General features: G+C 32.8%; 2 protein-coding genes and 1 non-coding gene across 3 annotated transcripts; 1 reads left to right on the forward strand and 2 right to left on the reverse strand.

Annotated features, from left to right (window-relative positions):
• Window positions 1-1,989: 1,989 nt before the first annotated feature.
• Window positions 1,990-2,062, reverse strand: TRNAA-AGC (transfer RNA alanine (anticodon AGC)). The gene has a single exon. It is a non-coding gene; the product is annotated as a tRNA-Ala (tRNA).
• Window positions 2,063-8,646: 6,584 nt separating this feature from the next.
• On the forward strand, window positions 8,647-11,641 carry LOC107958053 (omega-3 fatty acid desaturase, chloroplastic-like). The gene is given in 8 exon segments (NM_001327668.1): window positions 8,647-9,122; window positions 9,230-9,319; window positions 9,451-9,517; window positions 9,616-9,708; window positions 9,791-9,976; window positions 10,731-10,811; window positions 10,903-11,040; window positions 11,489-11,641. Coding segments are annotated over 8 exon segments (1,284 nt in total).
• A 353-nt stretch (window positions 11,642-11,994) lies between these two features.
• On the reverse strand, window positions 11,995-14,323 carry LOC121230670 (uncharacterized). Its single transcript, XM_041115832.1, has 2 exons — window positions 14,080-14,323; window positions 11,995-13,754 (listed from the first exon to the last, which is right to left on the reverse strand). The coding sequence occupies exon 2, from the start codon at window positions 13,742-13,744 to the stop codon at window positions 12,182-12,184; it is 1,563 nt and encodes a 520-aa protein (XP_040971766.1). The 5' UTR covers window positions 13,745-13,754; window positions 14,080-14,323; the 3' UTR covers window positions 11,995-12,181.
• Window positions 14,324-14,659: the final 336 nt, after the last annotated feature.

Consider the following 14,659-nt stretch of genomic DNA (forward strand, 5'->3'; position numbering starts at 1 on the left):
GTTTTAGATGGGTTTGGTTTATTTTGTAATTGGGCTTGTAACGGGTAGTGGGCCACCGGGTAAATGGGCCTGCAACACGGTGCTTGGAAATTGATGGTCGGAGGCTGCACTTGTTGTATTAGATCGGGCTCTCTCTTTGGTTTTGGCAGTGGAGGTCTGAAACGTTTATTTTGTCATCTGAGAGGTCGTGCATGTCAAGTTCTGAACACAATCTCTGGTGATTCTTTCTCATGGGTGAAGCTCTATTGTGTTTTTCTCTTTTGTTTGTTGGACTTCGATTAGGATCAAGGAAGGTTTTTTATGAAACTGAGATACCAAATCAGCTTGTATCCCCATAGCAAACATTTAATGTCAACTCATCTTCTTTTTTTTCATATCATTTTGTTGAAATTTTTAATCTAATATATTTGTATTTTAACTAAAATTTTCCCATTACATCCCAATTTGAATTAAAAATTGTATATCCTATTCAACACTAATCACCAACGCTGTAATTCACTCCAACGTTGCAACTCTCTAAATTTATTCTAGAATAACAAAATGAAAATCAAAATATTTGAAAGTGTAAAACGGTGAAAGGTAAATTTTATAACTTTTTTATATATATAATAGAGGAAAAGAACAATGGCTACTGCTTAATTATCCTTGTGTTGGTGATTCTCACGTTGTTAGCATGTAAAGTCGATTTACCTTCTTCTAGAGGTTTATTCGAAAAAATAATATCTAAGTTCTCTTATTTTCGCATCATTAGATAATGCAATGGCTACACCATTTGCCTCTCGATACACTTATTTTAGACAAACAATCCATCCTTTCTGCAGAATTTGATGTATTACACATATCACAGCATTTGAGGAAGGCTCTAAATTCCTTTGACCGATAAGATTAACAGCTGTCAAACTATTCATCTCAAGAGCTAGTTGTTGTATCCCAAAAACCATGCCATACTCATACCATCATAGGCTCCCCAAAACTTCACTCATCTCTTATATCAAAGATTAAGATTGCAGATCAAATCCAATGTGTAGAGGATGAAGGTGTTCCCAATGTTTGCTTTGATTGTGGCCGCTATGGTCATGTAAAGGAAGTATGTCAGATATTATCATGTAGAGATTAGATTTATCAACATCCTTTAGATTTTATTGAAAATTTCTTGTAGTTTATAAAATAGTTTTAAGAAGTTAAATTTAAAAATGAATTTTAGTTTAATATACGATTTATTTTATATATAAATTTTAATTTGATGATTCGGAAAGATAAGAATTTAAAAAATAAAAATAAAAACTACATTCTAATTCGTTAAAGGGAATAAGTTAATTCACTAGAGAAAAAAACAAGAAAGAGAGTTAAAATGGAGCTAGTTGGGACTTGGAGGTAATTGTTGTTGTCGGAGTAGATTGTTGATAGCCTCAATGAAGAAGCTGAGTTGAGTGAAGACGACATTGAAGCTCAGTTGAGTGAAGACGACATTGAAGCTGAGTTGAGAGAGAGAACTTTTACTGTACGAACAACAGTACCATTTCTGCCATGTAAATAGTACTTTTGCATGTATCATCAATTAAAAATTTTGACTTTTTAGTCAAAAAAATGAATTTTGGGTTGACAAAGAAAACCCCCAAGACCAAAACTGTGATCTTGAGAGCAAATTCAGCCAAGTGGAAGAACAATACTCGTTGCTGAGAGTTTGAGTTGAAGCTGGTTTCTTGGTTGCCAAACACTTGAATTGAGTCCATTAATGAATTCTTTGAAGTTCCTTAACTGTTCCTTAATGAATGAAAGTCTGTTTATATAGAATTTTGAAATGGGTGTATGCTTGAAACTGGATTGGTCTGTGCTTATAAGTGGAAAACATTGTTATGGCTTATCCTCCATTGGAGTTAAGTAAATTCAAAAAGGTTTCTTTACTGGGTTTTCGCCAATATTGAGCTGCAACCTGCAAATCTTCTCATTTATCAACAAAATGATTGGAAAAGAAAAAGATAAAATTATTGGAGATGCGGGGTATCGATCCCCGTACCTCTCGCATGCTAAGCGAGCGCTCTACCATCTGAGCTACATCCCCTTTGCTGAAAGTTGTAAGCTGGAAGTAGTTAATTAACAAGGCTTAGGGATTTCATGCAGTACTACGAGAGTCAACAACCTATAAAAATATCTTAAAATCCTTTGCACTAGAAGTAGGAGTTGAAATACATTTTAAACAAAAATATATATATATATAGAGATAAATTAGTATTTGTACATTAAATCAAAAGGTAAATCGATCATTTTTGTTAAAAATTTATATTGTTAAAAATTACATTGGCTGACAAAATAACCAAACAGTGACATTTGGCATGCCATGTGTACTTACAGAGACTAGTTTTTAACAAAAAAATGGATAAAATTTTTAACAGAATGATCATTTTGCTTTTTGATCTAGCTTATAGAGACCCATTTGTCTATTTTTTTAGTAGAAAAGGCAAAATGCAATCCGATATTATTAGACTTGCATTATATTATTTGATACATTTGGTTTGACCTTTGGAGTATGTTATAACCACCTAAATACATCCAACTTAAGAGGTTGCGATTACCTTATATAGAAGATTTAAGAACAGAGAATTCACCTAAACACCAATAAGGAATTGTCTCGCTTAAAAGGCGCTTCTTGGCCACATTAGTTATCTTATAGACACTAACCTCCTACATGTGTTACATATGAACAAACACTAAAGTTCACACTGACATTGATAAACCATAAAAGTAACATGTTTTTAATCCTATTATTGATGCGTTTTGAATGATTTATTATGTAAATTAGTGAATTTGATGCTCTTAATCTTTTAAATTCATGTTTCTATACTTAGGTGAGCATAGGAAAGTGAAAGGAGTAAAAAAGGGCTAAAATTAGACAAAAAAAGCTATTTTCAGGATCTGCACGGCCTGAGCATTTTCACACGGGCTGGGAACACGCCTGTGTCGATATCGCTCCCTGTTTTACAAACACGCAGAAAAACCTAATTTTTAGGCTTTTTGGGCATTCTAAAGTTCATAAATACATAGTAGAAGAGGACCTAAAGGGAGCACGAAGAGAAGAACGAAGAAATTGTAACGACCCAAATTTTACGGTTACCGAAAAAGTGTATTTTCGGGTCTCCGTTTCTGAAAAATGGATTCGTAAATATTTATTAAAAATATTTACGAAGTCAATTGAGTGGTTAATTAGAGTTTAATTAAGTAAATTTAGTTTAATTAAGAGTAATTAGGAAAAATGACTAAATTGAATAAAGGATGAAAGTTGAATTGTAGAATAAAAGAAAATGAAGAGGACCAAAATGGCAATTATGCCATTTGTTCTAAGTGAGGCGGCATAAACATAAAAATCTGAGATTTTTTATGTGTTAAAATATATATATATTAAATTATTATTATATTATAGTATATTATATTATATATTATATAAATAAGTAAAGAAACATAAGAAACAGAATGAAAGCAAACGAAACAGAGAAGAAACATGGGAGAAAGAAAGAAAGAAAAAGAAAAAGGAAAATTTGGGTTTCAAGGCTCAAAGTTTAATTTAGTAAGTCAATTAAGTCATTTCTTCTTAAATTTTGATGTTTTAGAAGCTTTGGAACAAGACTTTGATGAAATTAAGTTGATATTTTGAGAGTTTATAGATTTTCAAGTATAGTTCATGTTGAATAAAATAGTGAATTAAGGGTTTAATTGAGTAAATTTCAAGCTAGAATTGATAATAGGATCAAATTGTAAAGTAAGTTATAAGTTTTATGTTGTAGGGACTAAATTGATGAAATTTTGAAATTAGGAAAGTATGCTGGAAATTTAATATTTAAATGAGAGTATGGATGAAATTTGAATAGAAATAAAGTATGAATTAAGATAGAAAAGTAAGTGAATTTAGTTAGAATTAAATTGAAATTAAAGTAAATCAACATTTTGTACTAAGACTATTTTGGACAACAGCAGTAGCCTAAGTTTGAAAAATCACCAAAAATTGTAGAAATTGAATTAGAGGATGAATAAAATATGAAATTAAATATTATTGAGTCTAGTTTCTTATAGAAGAAACTATATAAGCAATTGAATTGTAAATTATGAGATATAATGAATTTTGTGAGACAAGGTCAGAATGAATTCGGGTTCCCCTGTTCTGACTTTGGAAAATCACCAAAAATTGAATAAAAATAATTAGAGGCTTAAAGTTATATGTTTAGAATCCCTAATGAGTCTATTTTCATTAGAAATCAACGAGAATGTTATCCGAGTTTTGTACTGTGAGATAATTAATTTTTAGTGAAGAAGGGACGAAACTGTCAGACAGCAAAATAGGGGTGAATTTAAAGAATAAACTGTACTTAATGGCTAAACCAAAAATTCTGAAAATTTTATTGTAAGAAGATTTGTGAGTCTAGTTTCAGGAAAAATTAGCGGATCTTAATTCAGAATTCTATAACTCAAGATATGAATTAGTAATGTATTAATGATTATGAATTGTATTAATTTCGTAGTCAATGTGGTACCAGAAATCTCGACTAAGAAAGGACAAGACAAAGTCAACGGGAGTTAGCTCGAAAATTTACTGTTTGTATTTCTATAATCCGAACCTAATACTTAATTGTTGAATTTATTTCTTAATATGTATATTAAGTGTTTTGAAGTAAGAATTATTGTGTTTTGCAAATGAAATGGATTGATATAGTATGTGATGAAATTATTGAATTTATATTGATTGAATTGGCGTATATATATAGATATATATATTGAATATTGAATATATATTGATTATTTGAATTGAATTGAAATATAAATTGTTTGAAAATTTTAAATATGAGATTTGTGATATTTGGATATTTGTTATTGAAAAGTGAATTGAATTGTATTGAATTATGAATTTATGTGATTAATTAAAATGTGTATTGATTGAAAAAAATTGAAAGTGAATTGAATACCCTATTAACAGTATCGGGCTGAGTCGGATATAGTTGGCATGCCATAGGATTGGAAGTGTTCAGGGATTCTTCGACCTCGAGTCGATGAGACACTGGGTGTCACTATATTTCTTCAGATAGATTCGATGAGGTACTGGGTACCAACTTTACTTCGGCTAGGCCGATGAGACACTGGGTGTCAAATATTGCTTTGAACTATCCGATGAGGCACTGGGTGCCATATTGGTGTGTTTGGTTGGATCCGTGTATCCGCCAAGGTCCGAGTCTTGTTAATAGGGGTAAATAAGTGAAAAGATAAGTCGAGTGAATTTGATTGATTGAGCTATTGGAATGAAATGAGAAATTGAATTGAGAATTGAAATTGAGATATGTGATTAAAAACATGAACCAAAAGGTTCATGAAATGAGTGAAGTTCAAATGGATGATGATTGATGTTAAAATGAATTAAAATGGTATATTGTTAAGAAATAAAGTGTGAAAACAAGTGAATTGTGAATATATTGTATAGAATTTATACGGTAAGTAAATGAAAAGAATTGAACAAATATGTTATTGTGTTTGTTATATGACTTGTATAGAATTTATATGGTAAGTAATTGAAAATTTATCTATAAAACAAATAAATGAATACTTATAATTGTTATTGTGATTTTAAGTTTAATTGTTATATTATTAAGTGTTCGGATTATGGAAATACCACTGAGTATACCATACTCAGCGTACGGTTTGTTTCTGTGCGCAGGTTTAGTAAAGATAGAACGTTGAATCAGCATCCCAGTTTGATCCCGAATTCATTAAGGTAAAGTGTGTTAATTATTGGTAATGCATATACCTAGGATGTTTTATGAGAGTCATTTAGGTTGTAGATGTACTCATGAAATGAGTAAATTATGGTTGGCAACGGTATGTAGTATGAATTTTGAAATTTACTAAAAATTCGTAGTGATTCTAAATTAGTCCCGAATTGAATTTACTGTTCATATTGGACCGCGAGGGCCCATTAAAGGGACGACATCTTAAAACTAGGATGTGTGTAAATATTTATTTTAATTAATGACCGAAATTGGACTGTACTGACTGGTAATGTCTCGTAACCCTATTCCGATGACGGTATAGGGTTAGGGGGCGTTACAAAAAGACTCGAAGAACGCCATCAGATTCATTTCAGAAGCGGATCTCCTTCAAGATTGAAGATCTCTATTCAATTTCTTTAGAAGTTTTATTGGGTTTCTTTATGTCTTGTTATTTTCCTAACTTTGAGATGATTTTATTCCAAATTATGAACTAAATTCCCTAGCTACCTAGGGAAGATGAAACTTATATGAATCTTATTATTTGATTTCTGAATTACATGATAAATACTTATTTTTTGTTCTCAATTATGTATGCTTATTTCATTTTTTAGGATATTAATTCATGCTTAATGTGCTTATTTCAGTGGAGAAAAAGTCCCTGTTTAAGAGTAGATCTAGCATAATTGAGTGAAGTTGCATGCAATCCTAGAAATAGGATGACATAAATCTACCGGATTAAAGTCAAATCTAATAAGGGAATTCATAGATCGAGCTAATGCGATAATAGGGGTTTTAATTAGAAAGAGATTTCAATTAATCAACCTAAAGTTAGTTGTTTTTACTCTAAAAAGAAATATTCACATAATTTAAAGATTTTTACGGATCAAGGCGCAAGTGAATAAATCGTTTAATTCAGATTCAGAATAATAAGTGAAATTTAGGTGGATTCTTTTCTAAGTATTGCCTATCTCATTGGTTTTATTCGATTATTTTTCCTAATTCATTCTCTGTTGCGTTCTTAGTAATTAGTTTAGTTAACTTTAGATTAAAAACAATTCCTTCAATTTATTTGGCTAGATAATAGAAAAATAGTAAGTACTAGTACTTTTAGTCTTCATGGATATGATATTCCCCACTCATCATAGTTATACTATTATTCAATAGGTGCGCTTGCCTTTGTTGTAATTTTAGTTAGTTCAGTGATCATCAGACATTGAACCCACACGAGAGCTTTCTAGCAAGTTTAATGTCTCATTCATCGCATCCAAAAGGACATGTTGACCACCTGTATGAGTCAATCAACTTTCTCCTAAACGTTGACACTTATACTAAGAGACTTAAGAATATATATAAATTCCATATTCCCTAATCAAATCCTCTTAACACAATATCCAAAAATTCTGTCAAACTATTTAAAGAACCTTCTATTCCTCTTCAAAAAACATGAAGAACCATCTCATGTACAACTCTCAACACCATCATATGAACCATTGTCAACAGGAACAAATCCAGGATTTTACTCTAAGGGGGGGAAACTTCTAAATTCGAACGACATTTTTTTTAACATAAAAAAATGTCAATTCTTTTCGGATATTTTTTTCTCTTATCAAATAAATCAATTTAAAATTTTTTTAAAAACATGACCAATTTAACTATAAAAAAAATTAAAAGAAAAAAAATCACACTACATAAAATTAAATATTTGTTTCCAATATGCAAAAAAGAACAACTAATATTATACTAAAAATTCATAAATATCATTATAAACCTAAAAATTAAATTAAAAAAACTTAGTCTTAGTCTTATTTATCAACACCAAATCTAAAATATATGATAATTTTTATATAAAATTCAAAAATTTAAAAATTTCAAATTGTGGACCAACCCTCGCCCCCTGGATGCATCCAACCATCAGTACCCTTTTCATTGTGTGTTCTAAATAAACAAAACAGGTGTGGTAGTCTTTTAACGTTATTTCCACAACATACTTAAATGCCAATGTAGATTAAAATAATGAAGTTGGGTGTGGTAAAATCACGTTATTCATATGGTTATTTTTTATGACATGTCTAATGAAACGTTTTGAGTACTAGATTCGTCTAAAGATAGTGAAATACCACAACTAGGAAGCGGATAGTATAACTTGATCTGCTTTGCCAATAAACTAGCTGCATGGGAACAAAAGCTTGCAAAGATCTAACATGAACATTTTTCATGATTTCGACATCCATTTGCAGATTTGGTTTGCCAAAGAGATATCATGTCTTAACAAAGGTAGCATGCCATTTTAACAATCATGCACTTATGTTTATTTAGCACGTGGTGCAAGGAAATGAGAAAGGTTTCCGGTTTCTATAGGGAACCGATATTGGGAAGATCATGCAAAAAGCACAGAATCCTAAGTACTGTGATATATATGTGAGTGTATTGCTATATGGCCACCCCTCCAGTGGAAGTTCCTGTCCATGAAAATGGAGGCAAGGAGCAACAGAAGGTTCAAGTCCTAAGCTAAAATCTATAAGATTTTAACCCAAGCCTGCCTACCACATAGCTACAGGCACGAGAAGGTCCAAGTTCTAAGCTAAAATCTATGAGATTTTAACGCAAGCTTGCCTACTGCATAGTTACATGCATAGGGAAACTGAAAAAACGATCTCAGTGCAGAATCTACGGAGTCTGAGGTTCAATTTCCAAGTCACAATATTTAAAAATAAGAAAGAAAAAAGAGAAGAAACGTCTCAACTCTTTAACAGGCTCTCATTCAGCGGTTTCTGCTATGAAACCCCCAGTAACCCTAAATTAAATGCTCCTCAGTCCTTTGCTTCCGAACCAAGTAACCTGCCAGGAACCTCTCAGTTTCTTTTTTTTAAGAACCTTTGAGCTTTTACCTGGGATTTCAATGGAGAGTTTTCTCATATCAAAATCTGGTTTAAAGCCTCTTCCTCGTATCTGCATAAGACCCATAACTGGTCTTGTCCCAAGAAATTACTTCTCAAAGCCAAGATTTTTACATACAAGCAAGTGTTTTTCTGATCTAAAGGTGACTACGCCATTGAAAGTTGCATCCGTAGAAGAAGATGAAGAAATAAATGAGAGAATGCATGGTATTAACAAGCTTGGAGAGCAAGAACAAGAGACAAGATTTGACCCTGCAGCTCCCCCACCGTTTAACTTAGCTGATGTAAGAGCAAGCATACCCCAGCATTGTTGGGTAAAGGATCCATGGAAATCTATGAGCTATGTTGTGAGGGATGTTGCTCTTGTTTTAAGCTTGGCTGCTGCTGTGGTTTACGTTAACAACTGGCTTGTTTGGCCTCTTTACTGGGTTGCTCAAGGAACCATGTTTTGGGCTCTTTTTGTTCTTGGTCATGACTGGTAATTCATACAATGCATTGGACACAACCTTCTTTAATTAGGCGTGTGACTGTCTCAGTTTATATGATTATTTTCTTTTCAAGGCTTAATTGGAATTCATTGTGCAGCGGCCATGGCAGCTTTTCAAACAACCCCAAGTTAAACAGTTTAGTGGGGCATCTATTGCATTCTTCCATTCTTGTGCCTTATCATGGATGGTAAAATTTTGTCATAATGTTGAACTTAGTCCTCGATGTTTGCATTTTTTTGTTATTTTGTCCATTATTCTTTATTACATGAGTTTCCACACCACAGTTGAATTCACTTTCATTATGATTAACTTTTACAGGAGAATTAGCCATAGGATTCATCACCAAAACCAGGGTCATGTTGAGAATGATGAATCATGGCACCCGGTTGGTTAAACTTTTCACTGAACTTTTATGGTGTTTGCTTGTTTGGTCTATTGCAATACCTTTGTTCTTCACCTAGTTTTTTGTGAATTTTATTACAGTTAACTGAGAAAATATACATGAATTTGGATAACAATGAACTAACATGGCTGTTCAAGTTTCCTTTCCCCTTGCTTGTATATCCTTTCTACCTTGTAAGTGTTTATAGCTTGCTTGAGAAATTTGATCCTTGAGACATCGAGTTATTACTGACTGTTCTGTTGTTTTTAATTGCAGTGGGGAAGAAGTCCAGGCAAGACTGGTTCTCACTTTGATCCTAACAGCGAATTGTTTGTCCCAAGTGAGAGAAAAGATGTTATTACATCCAGCTTATGTTGGACAGCCATGGCTGCTATTCTTGTTGGTCTAGGCTTCACAATGGGTCCTATGCTGTTGCTTAAACTATATGGTGTTCCTTATTGGGTAGGTTTCAACTTTCTTATGGGATATATTACACTAGTGGTCACCTACTATTAGTATTTCTTTTCATTTAACTATGAAAAATTATAATATAGTCACTTAATTATTTAATTTTGCCTTTTTGGGTCACTAACTAACCAACAATGACAGCTTTTAAAATTAGGATAATAGCAACTTTAACCCTCAATTTACTCTTGTTCTAGAAAATCAAACTCTCAACATTTACACATTCTGTAATTTAATCTTTTTGCAGTTTTACTTTTCTTTAGAACCCTTTCACCTAAAAAGCTAAAAAAAATCATTAGCTAATTTTAATTGAAAATATACAAAAAAAAAAAAGAAGGAAACATAAAAAAATCCAAGATAATAATTTTTATTTTTCTCATTCTTTTAAAATTAATCCTTAACGTCACACACACAAAAAAAAGCACAACTGTAAAAGAAAGTCCAAATTACACATTGTGTAAATATTAAGGATTAAATTCTTTTAGAATTAAGACTAAACTGACATAATTTATAAACATTGAGTATTAAAGTTGCTAGTATGTCAATTTTACAAATTGCCACAGTTAGTCAACTAGTGATAAAAAAGATAAAATTGAATAATTAGATGATCGTTGTAACTTTTCATAATTAGATGATTAAAAAAGAAATTTACTAATAGATGAGTAATTACTTGTATAGTTTACCCTTCTTTTGGTCATACATATGTCTTTACCAGTTATAGAATACAGCTTGACTTTGTTTTCAAGTTTAGATATTCGTAATTTGGCTGGATTTTGTAACATACATGCATCATCATGGTCATCAAGACAAACTTCCTTGGTACCGTGGGAAGGTATGATTCTCTTACCTTGGTCTAATGTGTTCTGTCTGTGAGGAAACATCTTTTTGGTTTATTTTGAGCTTGACATTACAACATTCTGCAGGAATGGAGTTACTTAAGGGGAGGGCTTACAACACTTGACCGTGATTATGGATGGATGAACAACATTCATCATGATATTGGAACCCATGTCATACACCATCTCTTTCCTCAGATCCCTCATTACCGCCTAATAGAGGCTGTGAGTTCATCTCTTTAGTAGTTTTGGCTTGGGTAGAAATACCATGGAAGTTCCTATATTAGGATTTAGATTGCATTTTACCTTAATTACTCAAAAAATTGAATAAACTAGTTCGTTACGTTAAATCAAAGAGCAAATTAGTCTTTTCAGTTAAAACTTCCATCTATTTCTACGGTTAAAATTGACATGACTAATAGAATAACTAGACAGTTACATATGATATGTCACGTATACCTCATGTTAATGTATAAAGATGGACGAAATTTTTAATTTGAGGACCACTTTGCTCTTTACTCTAATATGTAGGCATTAATTTGCTTATTTTTTAGTAAATAGGTAAAATGTAATCTAACTTTTAATACAAAGGCATCCATGGTAGTTTTACTTTTTGGTGTGATATGCTCTTTTTTCTATTTATTTTATGTGTCCTAATGTTTTAGTCTCATAGACTAAGGCAGCTAAGCCGGTTCTTGGAAAATACTATCGGGAGCCAGAACGATCGAGACCTCTACCTTTTCACCTCATCGGAGTTTTTATAAGAAGCTTGAAGGAAGATCACTACGTTAGTGACACCGGCGATGTTGTCTACTACCAAAACTGACCCAAACATTTTCAAGTCAGCATGATGCTTCATAAAACTTCAAGCTTTTTGAACTGGACTCGGGTGCTTAACCATAAGAGATCTAAGCATTGAACTTTATATGGCCATGGTAAGTACCATGGTCATATGGTACTTACACTATAAGTTATGAAGTAGAATTAACAAGAGAAATTGAATATGGTGAGGCATATAAGTGGGGGTATATCAGTATATATATATCTATCTATATCAGCATTCTACTACTAAATGAAACTGTATGTTTTTATTGTTTTACAAGAGAAGCAGAAATTACTTAAAGACAATTAACACATTTATTGCTTAATTGAATCTTATGGAACATGAAAGAAGAGAAAAACACTTTAAAGTCTCTTAGATTTCATATTTGAAGAGTTGGAAGAGATGTTTGGGAATCAAATACTTAATCTGGAGTTGTTGCATCAGCTAGCTGATGAACTTGAGTATTTCTCATGCAAATTACAGACATGTTGAAAAAAAAAGACTGGTTTCATGACGCAGCTTTAGGCAAAGAATGTATATTTTCTACCTTCGCCGAGGTAGTTGAATCAACTTTCCTTCCTCCGTCAAAGGTGGCCAATACAAATTCATGATTTCAGTAGCAGGAGTAGATGAATTGATCGTCACTTCAGGCTCTTGCCTTCCTTGCATGCCATAGTCCATGTCTTGATTGACTTGGTCTTTGGAATTCAATGGCATTTCACCTGCAAGATCTCTTGCATCAGAGGGTGTTGGCATATTTGGCTCTTGCGTTCCAGGCATGCTACGGTTCGTGTTTTGATCGATGGAACTCGATGCCATTTCACCTGCAGCATCTCTTACATCATCGGGTGTTGGAATATTCAGCTCTTGCCTTTCTTGCATGCTACGGTTCGTGTTTTGATCGATGGAACTCGATGCCATTTCATCTGCAGCATCTCTTACATCATCGGGTGCTGGAATATTCAGCTCTTGCCTTTCTTGCATGCTACGGTTCATGTTTTGATGGACTTGATCGTCGGAGCTCGATGGCATTTCACCTGCAGCATCTCTTGCATCAAAGGATGTTGTCATATTCAGCTCTTGCCTTTCTTGCATGCTACAGTTCATTTTTTGATGGGCTTGATCGTCGGAGCTCGATGGCATTTCACCTGAAGCATCTCTTGCATCAAAGGATGTTGTCATATTCAGCTCTTGCCTTTCTTGCGTGCTACGATTCATGTTTTGATGGACTTGATCGTCGGAGCTAGATGGCATTTCACCTGCAGCATCTCTTGCATCAAAGGATGTTATCATATTCAGCTCTTGCCTTCCCTGCATGCTACTGTTCATGTTTTGATAAACTTGATTTGTGGAACTCAATGGCCATACACCTACAGCATGTCTTGCATAAAAGGGTCTCTGTATATTCGGTTCTTGCCATCCCTGCATGCTTCGGCTCATGTTTTCGTAAACTTGATTAATGGAAAACAATGGCTGTACACCTACAGCACCTCTTCCATAAAAGGGTCTTTGAATATTCGGCTCTTGCCTATATACTTGATTGTTGGAAATTGGTGGCCCTTGCCTTCCCTGCATCCTATGGTTCATGTTCCAATTGACTTGATTGTTGAAACTCAATGGCCTACATATAGCACCTCTTGCACAAAACGGTGTCCAAATATCCATCTCTTGTCTGCCCTGTAAGCTTTGAGTTAACACGGAACGCCGTCGTTGATCAGAACTAGATTGATCATATGACGCTGTTGAAGGTCGGCCGTTTCCGATCCGAGCATCTTTCAGCATCTCAACAATTGTAGAACAATCAGAATTATTAGCACAATCAATTGCAGTAGCTCCATCTGAAGTGGAAACTCTAACAACATTGGCCCTAAAATTTCCAACTATATACTCCACCACTTTTGGACTATTAGTCATTGCAGCAATCATCAATGGTGTCCTCATCAAAACCTTAAGCTCGTCTTTAGACCCAGTTAATGGGAAACACCGGAAAGGAATTTCGGCATCGATATCATATGTTGAACTACATAGGAGGCGACCGAAATATGTCACGTTGTCCAAGATAATTGCTTGAACCAAATCTGAATAAGAATCAGTAACCATCTCCATACAGTCTTGTCTGCAACATTTCAATGTAAAAGGATTTCATATCATTAACACAGAAAACATATATAATAGGAAACAAGATCAATATCAGCTAAACTAGGATTCCAAACGCTATTCTTTTTAAAAATTGAAGATCATGCAGTAACTATTAAACCAAGAAGAGACAAAAAGAACTTCAAAAAAATCACCCAAGAAAACAACATACATAAATATATATATATGAACAATGGTGTAATAAAAGTTGGGTTTTCTTGTACAAGAAGTAAAGATCAAGAATCAAAGCTTTTTAAACAAGAAAATGGATGCAGAAGAAAGAAAACAGCGCAAGGCTTACTTACATGATTCACGTTCAAAGAACTTGAATGGAAAAGAGTGAGAGATGGCCTGTACAATCACCTTTGGAACAGACAAGTTGGTAGAGAAACGCCGATGCAAAAACAAAACAGAGTGTATGTGTTTAAATATATATATATATTCTTGAGATTGGAGTTGGAATTTAGAAATTGAGAGCTTTTGTTTTGTTTTATTTAGAATAATATCAAAAAGGGAAGGCAAAGTTGTTCATTTATACATGTTATTATGACTAGATTGTTTATCTGTTGGAATTTGGATTGAAAACGAAATAAGAATGTTTAATGATCATGTTTTTGCATGTGGGACGTAGAAAATATACTTATGTGATGATTTTTTAAATATAATAATTATTTTATGAAAATAGTTTAAGTTTCAAAGTTGGTTTAAAAATTCGTTTATTGACTCGTTTATTTATTAATGATAATTTTTTATAAAAATTTCATTAGTATATATAAATAAATTTATCTTGATTTGTATTTTTTTTCATTTATAATATAATTATTAATATTTATATTTGATTATTTTATATCTAAACAATGTATGTTTATTTATTGTTTGTTTGTT

Source organism: Gossypium hirsutum, chromosome A01 (genome assembly GCF_007990345.1).
Source record: "Gossypium hirsutum isolate 1008001.06 chromosome A01, Gossypium_hirsutum_v2.1, whole genome shotgun sequence".
NCBI lineage: Eukaryota > Viridiplantae > Streptophyta > Magnoliopsida > Malvales > Malvaceae > Gossypium > Gossypium hirsutum.

Coding starts and splice junctions, on each gene's coding strand:
- LOC121230670 (XM_041115832.1), bottom strand. CDS start 13,744: ATGGAGATGGTTACTGATTCTTATTCAGATTTGGTTCAAGCAATTATC.